At 39.4% G+C, this 15577-nt stretch overlaps 1 protein-coding gene across 9 annotated transcripts in view; it reads left to right on the top strand.

The window, feature by feature from the left end:
* Positions 1-15577, top strand: part of SAP130 (Sin3A associated protein 130) — a 75555-nt gene that overhangs the window by 52119 nt on the left and 7859 nt on the right. For all 9 annotated transcript variants that reach the window (XM_029225136.1, XM_029225133.1, XM_029225132.1 and 6 more), the window contains 2 exons: positions 2029-2277; positions 2459-2584. In XM_029225136.1, coding sequence (XP_029080969.1) covers positions 2029-2277; positions 2459-2584 — 375 coding nt within the window. The remainder of the gene's footprint in view (positions 1-2028; positions 2278-2458; positions 2585-15577) is intronic.

Here is a 15577-nt window from a genome sequence, read left to right as displayed (position 1 = left end):
AGTATGATGTCCTAGAAAGCCAGGACAAGGGTCATGACTGATGAGAGATCAAGTAAGGTAAGAACTGAGCAGGACCATTGGATTTAGCAGTATGAAGGTCATGCAGATCTCGAGAAGAGCAGTTTCCACGTAATGATATTGGCCACAGCATGATGGGGAGTGGATTCAAGAGAAAGCTGGGAAACAACTTAGAGACAGGGAGTATAAACAGCACTTGAGGAGTTTGTTATAAAGCGCTAGAAAAAGGAAGGGCAATATCTGAAGGGAAATGATGCCAAGAGGAAGTTATTTTTAAGACAGGACAAATGAGTTTTGTATGTTAATGGGAGTGATCCAGTAGAGGGGAAAGAAGTGACGATGCAGGAAAAAGAGATGAATTCCTGGAGCGATGTCTGAGGAGGTAAGAGTGGGTGGGACCTATTGTGTATGTGAAGGAATCTGTGTCTGCTGAAATCACAGAGAGAAAGGAAGTGCCTGGTCACAATGCATGTAAGTAGGTATAGCTGGTGGGAATTTATGGACATTTCCTTCTGATTATTTCTGTATTTTCCAGTAAGATAGAAAGCAGGGTCATAGCTGAGGGTAGGGGTGATATAGGAGGTGTTGAGGGTGAATGGACTTGGCAGATGCAGGAGGATCGTCCAGCAGCAAGGGCCTGCTCGAGGTCAGCAAGCATGCTAACAGGACACCTGTGCCCGTTGCTGTGTGTTTTTCTCTGGCTACACTCAGCTGCACAGGTGCAAACTAGTTGGAGAGTTGGATTTAACCTGTTGTGCTTTTTGCTCAGTGAGTACAGTGAAGCAAAAGAAAGGACAATAAACGAATAAAGTGAATAAAATTAATGGGAGAATTAAAACCCAGTGATAGGAGAGAGTGGACATTTGAGGGATGAGTGACAGCAAATAAGTGGTATGATTAATGGATAATAGTTCCTAATGGGGTCTAGGAATTGTTGGAGGCAAGTTACTAAGAGAAGTGACCTAGAAAGATAGTTGGGCTATCTTTGGGCTGGAAAGTCAGATGCTGGAAATTGAGATGTGATGACAGAGTGAAGGGTATGACTGTTGGGAGTGGGTGGCTGAGGAAGGGTGGAGGGAAAGGATAGGCCAAGGATATATGGTATAGAAGAGTTGAGGTGAAGTTTTCTCATGATTTGCGTGTCCCCAGACACATGATCCATACAAGCCCAAACAAATGATATTAACATTGTACTGAGAATGCTGCTTATCTGGGGGCAGTGGACTGTGGTAGTTAAATAGTCCAGGCTCCGAAGCCAGACTGCCTCTGTCAGCTCCCAGCTGTCCCACTTCCTACTTGTGTAATTTGTGCCACGTTTTCTCATCTTTAAATTGGGGCATAATATAATGCCTGCTTGCTCAGATTACTTTTAAGATTATATCAGTTAATGGGTTATCTCCTAGAAATCAATGCTCAAAGGCTTGAAAAACAGTGGCTTGAACATGTAAGGTTTTATTGTCTCCCTTGAAGCGAATCCTGAGGCAGACAGTCCAGGCATGGTATGTGGACTCCATAAAATCATTGGGGATCCAGGCTCCTATCACCCCTAGCATTTGACCCTCATGCTCTTGATTCAAGATAGCTGCTGGAACTCCAGCTATCCCATCTGAGTTCCAGGGTCACAGGAAGAAGACGAGGAGTGGGTCATGCCTTCTTTCTTTTAAGGAAACTTCTTAAAAGTGCTACAGAGCACTTGTATTTTCATTTCAAAAGGCCACAATGAACTGTAAGGGAGACTAGTAAATATGGTCTTCCAGCCAAGTGACAGCATGCCCATTTCAAAGTGAGGGGTGCTCGTGCTAAGGGAGGTGAAGATGTGAGGTATTAGAAAGCAGTTGGCAGCCTCTGCCACAGTTGGAGTGCTTAGCATAGCGCTGGGCATGTCAGAAGACTCCATAAATGTTAGCTCTTTTTCCTGTCTTCCTTATCTCTCTCATTGATGGAAATCAAGTGACACTTGGCACTGTGTTTGGGCTCTCATGCATGTGTGCACCCTTTTTCCTATGACAGCAGTTCCCCCCCTGGCTACCAACAGTGTGTCTCCGTCTCTTGCATTGCTGGCTAACAACCTGTCCATGCCTACAAGTGACCTACCACCCGGTGCTTCGCCAAGGAAAAAGCCTCGGAAGCAGCAGCACGTGATTTCAACAGAAGAAGGGGATATGATGGAGACAAACAGCACTGATGATGAGAAGTCCACTGCCAAGAGTCTTCTGGTGAAGGCAGAGAAGCGCAAGTCTCCTCCCAAGGAGTATATCGGTAATGCTCACTTGAGCTAAATTTTGTCACGAGAAGCTTTCCACTTAAGTCAGGGGTCCATCCCTGAGGCTGTTTACATAGCCAGATTTCACTTACAGCTTACCTGCAGGAATTATACCAGGAAGATTGTTGCAAATAGATAGTAAGCTATTTAATGTCTTCTTTTTCTTCTCTTGAATAGATGAAGAAGGTGTGAGGTATGTCCCAGTGCGTCCAAGACCTCCCATTACCTTGCTCCGTCACTATCGGAACCCCTGGAAAGCTGCATACCACCACTTTCAGCGGTACAGTGACGTCCGCGTCAAAGGTCAGTTTCCCCAGAAATGTTCGGTGTTAACACTTGCAATGGGTCTTTCACTCAGCTATATTGAAATCACAGTAGAATAGAGAAACAGAATCAGTTTCCCAGTTTCAAAAAGAACCATAAGTTTTTGTTATAAAATCTCAAGACTTTATTGTTTAACTTAGATAGAATACACAGTTGAGCACAAAATTTGGAAAATTATCTTTTGCCTCAGAAAGCTTTGTGTACTTTACTGGAAACACAGTCTAATGAATAAATGACAACATGTGTTGCCAGCTCCCCAAGTGGTCACAGATGACCTCTTTAGCCCTCAAAGTGGTTGAGGAAGAGCTATACTAGACTGTTACTGGACATGGTCCACAGTAGTTCCAGGATGCTCAGATATACGTGTGTGATAAGCCCCAGGAAGTATATTTTCCAAAAGACCTTTTGTTCAACATATGTGAAGCTCTTGGAATGGTCCAGTGCAAGCACTCAGTGAATGTCTTTGTGGTTTTGAACTTGAGAATAACATTCTCATTCATTAACCCACTTATAATAAAAATGGCTGATAGTACTTTGCGAACATCTGCAAATATTTCTCTGGATAGACTTTGTGTCATTAATCTCAAATATAATCATTGCACACAGAAGTGTAAGTTTTCAGAGAATTGGCCATATTTCCCATTCCCTCAAATAAACTTTACTTGGAAGCTTCCTTGAAGCCGCAAGGTGAGTCTGATTTGGATGGTACTGACTAATGCCTATCAGCAGGAGTGAAGGTCCTGACAGTTCACTATCTGAATGGAAGTACAGAGGTGGCTGCTCTGCCCAGCTTTTCTTCCTCACAAGTACACCCTGAGGATTGAAAAGAGGGTGAGATTTCGAAAGAGAAATCAGAGAATGTTGGCCTTTGGTGGAAGCAGGATATGAGCCACCAGACATTTCTTCACACCACAGGAATTCCATATCGTAGCAGGAGAATATTTACAGTTTTCCCTGGTAACATTTTAAGCCATAAAAGATTCTTATTGCTTATTGGAACTCACTCTTCAAAAGCTATCTCAGGAAAGGTTATTGGACAGCTGAAAATACTGATGATTCCTAAATCTTCTGTTTGGATATGTACATATTAATCACCTTGTGCCAAGTCTCTTGACTATTAAACTTTAATTGAACTGTTTTGCCTAAGCTTTAAAGTCATATTCATACAAAGAAATAAAGGTGGAGTACTAAAAACAGGTAACTCACAGGGAGGAAAGAAAAGAGAAATAGGGGAATAAGAAGCACAGAAAACAAATAATAACATGGCAGGCTTAGCCTTACATATCAGTAATTACCTTAAATGTAAATAGTCTGGAAGTACCAATTAAAACACAGATGGGCAGAGAGGATTAAAAAAAAAGATCCAACTATATCATGCCTGTAAGAAACTTCAGATACAGTGGGTCAGTAGAGTGACAGTAAAAGGGTGGAAAAATATGTACAATGCAAAAACTAATCAAAAAACAAGAGTAGTTATAGTAATATCAAATAAAAGTAGACTTCAGAGGAAAGAAAATTACTAAAAATGAAAAAAGGCATTACATACTGATTAAAACTATATAGGCAACAAAAATCATGAGCTTCAGAATATATGAAGCAAAAACAGCTGAAAGGAGTATAGGCAAATGTGCAGTCATAGTTAGACCTTCGACACCCTCTTCTCGGCAGTTGATAGAAGTACTTGACAGAAAATCAGAAGGATATACAAGAAGTGAATACCACGAACCAACATCTAGTAGACATTATAGGACACTAGAACTGCAGCAGAATACATATTCTCTCAAGTGCACACACAACATGTAAAGACAGACCATATTTAGGATCATAAACCTCAACAAATTAGGGAGAATTGAAATCATATAGAAAAATATAAAGTATCTTCATTGACCATAATGGAATCAAACTAGAAACCAGTGACAGATAAAACCTCCAAGCCATGGATTAAGCAACACACTTCTAAATAATGGGTCGAAGAGGAAGTCTAAAGGGGAGTTTTTAAAAATACTTAAAACTGGGCTTCCCTGGTGGCGCAGTGGTTGAGAGTCCGCCTGCCAATGCAGGGGACACGGGTTCGTGCCCCGGTCCGGGAAGATCCCACATGCCGCGGAGCGGTTGGGCCCGTGAGCCACGGCCGCAGAGCCTGTGCTCCGCAACGGGAGAGGGCACAACAGTGAGAGGCCTGGATACCACAAAAAAAAAAAAAAAGAGGAAATATCTCAGTCACAGTTTCTACATCAAAAAACGAGAAAAAAAAGAACAACATAAACTCAAAGCAGGTACAAGGAAGAAAATAGTGAAAAAAGCAGAAATCAGTGAAATTGAAAACAGAAAATAATAAAATGAAAAAGCTCATTCTTTAAAAGAAAAATCAATAAAATAAATCTCTAGCAAGACTGAAGAAGGTAAGAGAGAGGACATAAATCATGAATATGAAGAAGGAAACAGGAGAGGCAGCACTGCAAACATCTGCAGACAACAGCCGTACACTTACTGCATATGCAAGCATGGCAACAAACAGTGCTTGACACATGATATTCTGTGTCAGAGATTAGCTCAAGATGGCAGAGTAGAAGGATGTGAGCTCAGCCCTTCTTAAAAAAACACCAAAACCGCAACTAACTGCTGAACAAACATCAACAAAAAAAAAAGCACTAGAACCTACTGAAAAAGATAGCCTACATCCAAAGATGAAGAAGCCACAATGAGATGGTTGGAGGGGCGCAGTCACTATAAAATCAAATCCCATACCCTCCAGGTGGGCAACTCACAAACTGGAAAACAGTTATACCACAGATGTTCTCCCACAGGAGTGAAAGTTCTGAGCCCCACATCAGGCTTCCCAGCCTGGCAGTCTGACAAGAGAAGGAGGAGCCCCCAGAGAATCTGGCTTTGAAGGCCAGCAGGGTTTGATTGCAGAAATTCCACAGGACTGGGAGGAAAAGAAACTCCAGTCTTGGGGGGCGCACACAAGGTCCCATGCACACCAGGACCCAGGGGTAAAAAGCAGTGACCCCATAAGAGACAGGCAGACCTACCTGCTAGTATTGGATGGTCTCCTGCCGAGGTGGGGGATGGCCGTGGCTCACTACAGGGACAATAACACCAGCAGCAGCAGTTCTGGGGAGTACTCGTTGGAGTGAGCCCTCCCAGAGGCCACCATTAGCCCCACCCAACAGCCTGTAGGCTCCATGCTGTAACACCTCAGGCCAAATGACCAACAGGGCAGAACACAGCCCCACCCCTCAGCAGACACGCAGCTTAAAGTCTTCCTGAGCATGGCCCTGCCCACCAGAGGAACAAGACCCAGCTCCACCCACCACTGGGCAGGAACCAGTCCCTCACATCAGGAAGCCTGCACAAGCCTAATCTTAGCCTCATCCACCTGAGGGCAGACAGCAGAAGCAAGAACTACAATCCTGCAGCCTGCGGAATGGAAACCACAATCACAGAAAGTTAGACAAGATGAAACGGCAGAGGAATACGTCCCAGATGAAAGAACAAGGTAAAAACCCCAGAAGAACAACTAAGTGAAGTAGAGATAGGCAACCTACCAGAAAAAGAATTCAAAATAATGATAGCGGAGGTGATCCAAGGCCTCAGAAAAAGAATGGAGGCAGAGATCAAGAAGATGCAAGAAATGTTTAACAAAGACCCAGAAGAGCTAAAGAACAAACAAACAGAGGTGAACAACACTATAACTAAAATGAAAATTACACTAGAAGGAATCGATAGCACAATAACTGAGGCAGAAAAATGGATAAGTGACCTACAAGACAGAATGGTATAAATCACTGCCACGGAACAGAATAAAGAAAAAAGAATGAAAAGAAATGAAGACAGTCTGAGAGACCTCTGGGACAACATTAAATGCACCAACATTCGCATTATAGGGGTCCCAGAAGGAGAAGAGAGAGAGAACCTGAGGAAATATGTGAAGAGATAATAGCTGACAACTTCTCTAACATGGGAAAGGAAACAGTCAACCAAGTCCAGGAAGCGCAGAGCGTCCCGGGCAGAATAATTCCAAGGAGGAACATGCTGAGACACATAGTAATCAAACTGACAAAAATTAAAGACAGAAAAAAATGTTAAAAGCAACAACGGAAAAGCAACAAATAACATACAAAGGAACTCCCATGAAGTTATCGGCTGATTTCTTAGCGGAAGCTTTTCAGGCCAGAAGGGAGTGGTGAGATATATTTACAGTGAGGAAAGGGAAGCACCTACAACCAAGATTACTCTACCCAGCAAGGCTCTCATTCAGATTCGACAGAGAAATCAAAAGCTTTACAGACAAGCAGAAGCTAGGAAAATTCAGCACCACCAGACCAGCTTTGCAACAAATTCTAAAGGAACTTCTCTAAGTGAAAAAGAAGAGACCAAAACTACTATAGAAACAAGAAAATTACAATTGGAAAAGCTCACCAGTAAAAGGCAAACATACAGTAAAGGTAGGAAATCATCTGCACACAATATGATATCAAAACCAGCAAAATTGTGAGAAGAGGAGAGCACAAATGCAGGATGTTGGAAATGGATTTGAAATTAAAAGACCAGCAACTTAAAACAATCTTATTTATATATAGACTGCTATATCAAAACCTCATGGTAACCGCAAACTGAAAATCTACAATAGATACACAAAAAAGGAATCCAAACACAGCATCAGATCACAAGGGAAGAGAACAAAGAGGAAGGGAAGAAAAACCACCTGCAATAACAAATCCAAAATAGTTAACAAAATGGCAATAAGAACACACATATCGATAATTACCTTAAATGTAAACAGATTAAACACTCTAACCGAAAGACATAGACTGGCTGAATGGATACAAAAACAAGACCTGTATATATGCTGTCTACAAGAGACCCACTTCAGATCTAGAGACACATACAGAATGAAAGTGAAGAGATGGGAAAAGGTATTCCATGCAAATGGAGATCAGAAGAAAGCTGGAGTAGCATAAAAGACAAAATAGACTTTAAAATAAAGACTATTACAAGAGACAAAGAAGGACACTACATAATGATCAAGGGATCAATCTAAGAAGATATAATAGTTGTAAATAGATATTCACTCAACATAGGAGCACCTCAATATAGAAGGCAAATATTAACAGCTATAAAGGGAGAAATTGACAGTAACACAGTAATACTGGAGGACTTTAACACCCTGCTTTCAAAAATGAACAGATCATCCAGTCAGAAAATCAGTAAGGAAACACAGGCCTTAAATGACACATTAGACCAGATGGACTTAATTGATATTTTTAGAGCATTGCATACAAAAGCAGCAGAATACATATTCTTCTCAAGTGCACATGGAACATTCTCCAGGATAGATTACATCTTGGGTCACAAATCAATCCTCAGTAAATTTAAGAAACTGAAATCATATCAGGCATCTTTTCCAACCACAACGCTATGAGATGAGAAATCAACTACAAGAAAAAACTGCAAAAACCGCAAGCACGTGGAGGCTAAACAATATGCTACTAAACAACCAATGGGTCACTGAAGAAATCAAAGAGGCAATCAGAAAATACCTAGAGACAAATGAAAATGAAAACACAATGATCCAAAACCCATGGGATGCAGCAAAAAAAAAGTTCTAAGAGGGAAGTTTGTAGCAATACAATCTTAGCTCAGGAAACAAGAAAAATCTCAAATAAACAATCTAACCTTATACCTAAAGCAACTAGAGAAAGAAGAACAAACAAAACCCAAAGTTAGAAGAAATCATAAAGATCAGAGCAGAAATAAATGAAATTGAGATGAAGAAAACAATAGCAAAGATGAATAAAACTAAAAGCTGGTTCTTTGAAAAGAAACAAAATTGATAAACCTTCAGCCAGGCTCATCAAGAAAAAAAAGAGGGCTCAAATCAGTAAGATTAGAAATGAAAAAAGAGAAGTTACAACTGACACCACAGAAATACAAAGGATCATAAGAGACTACTACATGCAGCTGTATGCCAGTAAAATGGACAACCTGGAAGAAAGACAAATCCTTAGAAAGGTACAATCTTCCAAGAGTGAACCAGGAAAAAATAGAAAATATGAACAGACCAATCACAAGTACTGAAATTGAAACTGTGATTAAAAAACTCCCAACAACAAAAGCCCAGGACCAGATGGCTTCACAGTTGAATTCTATCAAACATTTAGAGAAGCACTAACACCTATCCTTCTGAAACTGTTTCAAAAGATTGCAGAGGAAGGAATACTCCCAAGCTCATTCTATGAGACCACCATCACCCTGATACCAAAACTAGACAAAGATACCACAAAAAAAGAAAGTTACAGGCCAATATCACTGTTGAACATAGACGCAAAAATCCTCAACAAAATACTAGCAAACCGAATCCAATAACACATTAAAAGGGTTATACACCATGATCAAGTGGGATTTATCCCAGGGTGCAAGGATTTTTCAGTATCTGCAAATCAATCCATGTGATACACCATATTAACAAATAATTGAAGAATAAAACCTATATGATCATCTCAATAGGTGCAGAAAAAGCTTTTGACAAAATTCAATACCCATTTATGATAAAAACTCTCCAGAAGGTGGACATAGAGGGAACATACCTCAACATAATAAAGACCATATATGACAAACCTACAGCTAACATCATGCTCAACAGTGAAAAGCTGAAAGCATTTCCTGGAAGGTCAGGAGCAAGACAAGGATGGCCACTCTCGCTACTTTTATTCAACATAGTTTTGGAAGTCCTAACCACAGCAATTGGAGAAGGAAAAAAAAAAAGTCATCCAAATTGGAAAAGAAGAAGTAAAACTCACTTTTTGCAGATGACATGTCATTATACATAGAAAATCCTAAAGATGCTACTAGAGCTCATCAGTGAATTGAGTAAAGTTACAGCATATAAAATTAATACACAGAAATCTGTTGCATTTCTATACACTAACAACAAAAGATCAGAAAGAGAAATTAAAGAAACAGTCCCATTTACCACCACATCATAAAGAATAAAATACCTAGGAATGAACCTACCTAAGGAGGCAAAAGACCTGTACTCCAAAAACTCTAAGATGCTGATGAAAGAAATCAAAAATGACCCAACCACATGGAAAGATGTACTGTGTTCTTAGATTGGAAGAATCAGTATTCTCAAAATGACTATACCACCCAAGGCAATCTACCATCTTAAAATTTGTATGGAGACATGAAAGACCCCGTATTAGCCAAAGCAATCTTGAAAGAGAAAAATGGAGCTGGAGGGATCACGCTCCCTGACTTCAGACTATACTACAAAGCTATGGTCATCACAACAGTATGTTACTGGCACAAAAACAGAAATACACATCAATGGAACAGGATAGGGAGCCCAGAAGTAAACCCATGCACCTGTGGTCAATTAATCTATGACAGAGGAGGCAATGGAGGAAAGATAGTACAACACAGTGGAGGGGGGACAGTCTCTTCAATAAATGGTGCTGGAAAACTGGACAGCTACATGTCAGAAAATGAAGTTAGAACATTCTTTAACACCATACACAAAAATAAACTCAAAATGGATTAAAGACCTAAATGTAAGATGAGACATTATAAAACTCTTAGAGGAAAACAGGCAGAACACTCTCTGACATAAATTGCAGCAGTATCTTTTTTGATCCGTCTCCCAGAGTAATGGAAGTAAAAACAAAAATAAACAAATGGGACCTGATTAAACTAAAAAGCTTTGTACAGCAAAGGAGACCATAAACAAAACAAGAAGACAACCCACAGAATGGAAGAAAATATTTGCAAGTGATGCAGCTCACAAGGGATTAGTCTCCAAAATTTACCAACAGCTCATGCAGCTCAGTGTCATCAAAACAAACAACCCAATCAAAAAATGAGCAGAAGACCTAAATAGACATTTCTCCAAAGAAGACATACAGATGGTCAAGAGGCACATGAAAAGATGTTCAACCTCACTAATTATTAGAGAAATGCATATCAAAACTACAATGAGATACCACCTCACACCAGTCAGAATGGCTATTGTCAAAAAATCTACAAACAGTAAATGCTGGAAAGGGTGTGGAGAAAAGGGAATCTTCCTACACTATTAGTGGGAATGTAAATTAGTACAGCCACTATGGAGAACAGCATGGAGGTTCCTTAAACAACTGAAAATAGAAGTACCATGTGACCCAGCAGTCCCACTCCTGGGCATATATTGAAGAAAAACATGGTTCGAAAGGATATGTGCACCCTGATGTTCATTGTAGCAGTATTTACAATAGCCAAGACATGGAAGCAACCATAGTGCCCATCAACAGAGGAATGGGTTAAGAAGGTGTGGTACATATATACAATAGAATATTACCCAGAATGAAATAATGCCATTTGCAGCAACATGGATGGAGATTATCATACTAAGTGAAGTATATCGTACAGAAAAAGACAAATATCATATGATTTCGCTTATATGTGGAGGAGAAAAACCATACGAATGAACTTCTTTACAAAACAGAAACAGACTCAAAGACTTAGAGAACGAACTTATTGTTACCAGGAGGGAAGAGTCGGGGGGAGGGATAGATTGGGAGTTTGGAATTGACATGTACAGACTGCTGTATTTAAAATAGATAACCACCAAGTACCTACTGTGTAGCACAGGCAAGTCTGCTCAGTATGCTGTAATAACCTAAATGGGAAAAGAATTTGAAAAAGAATAGATAATGTATATGTATAACTGAATCACATTCCTGTACTCCCAAAACCAACACAACATTGTTGGTCAACTGTACTCCAATATGAAATAAAAATTTTTTAAAAAGAAGGAAACAGGATATTACTAAGACTGTGCAGCCATTAAAAGCATAAGGAAATACTACAAACAACTTTATGCTCATAAAGTCAGCTGCTTAGATGAAGTAGACCAATTCCTTAAAAGCCACATACTAGCAAAACTCAATCAGAAACAGGCAATCTGAGTAGTCTTATAACCATTAAATAAGTTGAATCCATATTTTAAAAGCTTCCAAACAGGAATCTATAGGCTCAGATACTTTTACTGGGAAATTCTACCAAACGTTTTTTGTTTTTTGTTTTTCTGCGGTACGCCGGCCTCTCACTGTTGTGGCCTCTCCTGTTGCGGAGCACAGGCTCCGGACGCGCAGGCTCATCGGCCATGGCTCATGGGCCCAGCCGCTCCACGGCATGTGGGATCTTCCCGGACCAGGGCACGAACCTGTGTCCCCTGCATCGGTAGGCGGACTCTCAACCATTGCACCACCACGGAAGCCCTACCAAACGTTTAAAGAAGAATCAACACCAATTTCCCACAGTCTCTTTCAAATATAGGAGGGAACACTTCATTTTATGAAGCCAACCTTTTCCTGATACAGAAACAAGACAGAGTACAAATATAGAAAACTACATATCAATATTTCTTAATGAATATAGTTGTAAAAATTCTTAACAAAATGTTAGCAAATTTAATCCAGCAATATCTAAGTAGAATTTTACACCTTGATCAAGTAGGATTTGTTACAGTTCTGCAAGGTTAGTTCAGCACTTGAAAATCAGTGTAATTCACTGTTTTTAACAGGTTATATTAATTTCCTAGGGCTGCCATAACAAAGTACTACAAGGTGGATAGCCTAAAATAACAAATATATTCTCTCATAGTTCTGGAGGCCAGAAGTCCAAAATCAAGGTATCAGCCGGATCATGCCCTCTCTGAAGGCTGTAGAAAAGAATCCTTCCTTGCCTCTTTTTAGCTTCTGGTGGTTGCCAGCAACCCTAGTTATTCTTCGGCCTGCTACTGCATTACTCCAGTTTCTGCCCCCATCTCCAACAGAGCATTCCTCCCTGTTTCTTGACTCTTTGGATTTAGGACCACCCTAATTCAGTATGACTCCTTAACTTGATTACATCTGCAAAGACCCTCTTCCAAATAAGATCACGTTCACAAGTACCAAGGGTTAGAACTTAAACATCTTTTGGAGGAACACAATTCAACCCACAACAGAAGCTAAAGAAAAATCACATGATCATATCAATTAATGCAGAAAATTTGTTTGACAAAATTCAAAACGTTTTCATGATAAAAACTCAAAAATAGAGAAGGAGGAAGACTTCCTCAACTTGATAAAAAGTCAACCAAAAAACTAGAGCTAACATTATACTTAATGGTAAAGACTGAATGTTTTCTGCCTGTGATTAGCAAAAGGATAAGACTGTCTTCTGTCACCACTCTTAACTTAGGATAGAACTGGAAGTTCTAGCCACATCGTAAAGTAAGGAAAAAAGAGATAGAAGGCTATACAGGTTGGAAAGGAATAAATAAAACTATTTGCAAATGACATCATTGTCTACATAGAAAATCTCAAGGATTCTACTAAAAACCCCTGAAACTAGTAAATAAGTTCAGCAAGGTCACAGGCTACAATATCAACATGAAAAAAATCAATTATAATTTTAGATACCTGGAATGTTGTGGAAACATATTGAAAGCATAATGCCATTTACAATTATTCCCCCCAAAGTGATATACTCAGGTACAAATCTAGCAAAACATGTACAGGGCGTGTTTGCTGAAAACTGAAAAATGGTGATGAAAGAAATGAAAGAAGATCTAAATAAATGAAGAGACATAACAGCACTCATGATTAGAAAAACTCAAAGATGTCGGTTCTCCCTAGATTGACCGATACATTTACTGCAATTTCTACCAAAATCACAGAGGTTTTTGTAAACTTAGTAAAGCTTGTTCTAAACATTATGTGGAGAGGCACAGGGACTAGAATAGGTAAAATAATCTTGAAAAACAACAGAAATCTTCTTACCAAATCTTCTTTAGCTTCAGTACTCAAAACAGCATGGTGTTTGCAGAAGGATAGACGTGTTGATGACAGGAATGGAATAAAAAATGCAGAAATAGACTCACACAAATATGCCCAACTGATTTTTGACCAAAGTGCAAACGGAATTCGACGGAGGAAGAAGAGTCTCTTTAACAAATAATGCTGGACATCCATATGTTTGGTGGGGGCAGGGGGGACCTCAACCTAATCCTCACACTTCATGCAAAAATTTACTCAAAATGGATAATAGATTTAAATGTAAAACTATAAAACTTTTAGGAAAAAAACCTAGGAGAAGGTCTTCAAAACCTAGGGCATGGTGAACAATTCTTAGACATAACACCAAAAACACCATCTCTAAAAGAAAAACAATCAATAAATTGGACTTCATAAAATCTTTTTTTATCTGTGAAAGACCCTATTAGGAGGATGAAAAGACAAGCTATAGACTGGGAGGGAATATTAGCAAACTACATCTCTAATAAAGGACTCATGTCTAGGATATATATTAGGAACTCTCAGTACTTAACAGTAAATAAAAACAATAATCCAGTTAGAAAATGGACAAAGGCATAAAGAGACATTTCACCAAAGAAGATGCATGGATGGCAAGCACCTGAGAAGATGTCCAAGGGAATATAAATCCTAGTCCTTAAGTGTGGGCTATGTAGAGACTTTGTTCCAAAGTGTGCAGTGTGGAAGAGGGTGTCTCTCTCTCTTTACGGTGGAGACATGTGACAAACATCACCTCAGCCAGGTGATCAAAGTCAGTTTCAATAGTAATGAATCATGTAATAATAACGTACCCTTCTCAGGCAGTGATGACAATGGTACTTCTCTATGTCTCCTCTCAAAAATCTATAACCACTATCTAATCCTAACAAAAACATCAGACAAATCTAACTAGAAGGTCATCCTACAAAATAGTTAACCAGTACTCTTTAAAACTGTCAAGGTCATCAGAAGCAAGGGAAGTCTGAGAAGCCATCAGGCCAAAAGGAGTCTCAGAAGACATGACAAGTAAATGTACTGTGGTATCTTGACTGGATTCTGGAACAGAAAGCAGTAAAATTTAATTTTTAAAAAGCGTTTATCCCTAGCCATTAGAGGAACTTAAACTGAGATGCCTACCAAAATAACTGAAATTAGGGAATTCCCTGGCAGTCCAGTGGTTAGGGCTTGGCGCTTTCACTGCCGGGGACCAGGGTTCAATCCCTGGTCAGGGAACTAAGATCCCACAAGCCACGCAGCACAGCCAAAATAACTGAAATTAAAAATACTGATAATGCTAAATGGGTGTGTAGAGAAACTAGATCTCTCATACGTTCCTTTGAGCATTTTGAATGTTATCCCACTGCTTTCTAGCCTCCATTGTTTCTCTAGAGAAGTCAGCTGCTGATTTTATTGGGGTTATCTTGGAAATGATGCATCATGTTTTGTCTTGCTCCTTTGAGGATTTTCTCAACTTTGACTTTCAACATTTTTATAATACTATAATATGTCTATTTGTATCTTTGCATTTATCATACTTAGGGTTCCTTGAGCTTCCTGGATATATAGTTTATTGGTTTTCAGTAAATGTGAGAAGTCTTCAGCCATTTTTTCTTTGAATATTTCTCCTCCTTTCTCTCTTTATACATGTTTTGGTGCTCTTAGTGGTGTTTCATGTTTCTTTGAGGCCCTGTTCATTCTTCTTCATTTCTTTCTCCCTTCAGTTCTTCAGTGCTGTTGGTCTGTCTTCAACTTTACTAATTCTCTTGTACCAGTTCAGGTCTACTGTTGAGCCCCTCTAGTAGATTTTTAACATTTTGTTTACTGTACTTTTTAACTCCAGAATTTCCATTTGGTTCTTTTCTTAAAAAGTAATTTCTATCTCTCTACTGATTTTCTCTATTTAATGTGACATGATCATCATACCTTCTTCACTCAATGCTTTTCATTCTGTGAATTTATTCATAACGGCTACTTTGAAATCTTTTTCTGATAAATCTGACATCTGGTCACTCTCTCAAGCAGTTTCTGGTGCCTGTTTCTCTTTCCCTGTGTATGGGTCATACTTTCCTGTTTCTTTGCATGCCTCATAATTTTTGTTAGAAACTGGACATTTTAGATACTATATTGTAGCAACTCCTGGTACTGATCTCCC

Source organism: Monodon monoceros, unplaced genomic scaffold, assembly GCF_005190385.1.
Source record: "Monodon monoceros isolate NGI ecotype Baffin Bay Population unplaced genomic scaffold, NGI_Narwhal_1 Super_Scaffold_16, whole genome shotgun sequence".
NCBI classification, from domain to species: domain Eukaryota; kingdom Metazoa; phylum Chordata; class Mammalia; order Artiodactyla; family Monodontidae; genus Monodon; species Monodon monoceros.
The sequence above is the reverse complement of the archived record's forward strand: the minus strand, read 5'-3'. Positions and strand labels throughout refer to the sequence as shown.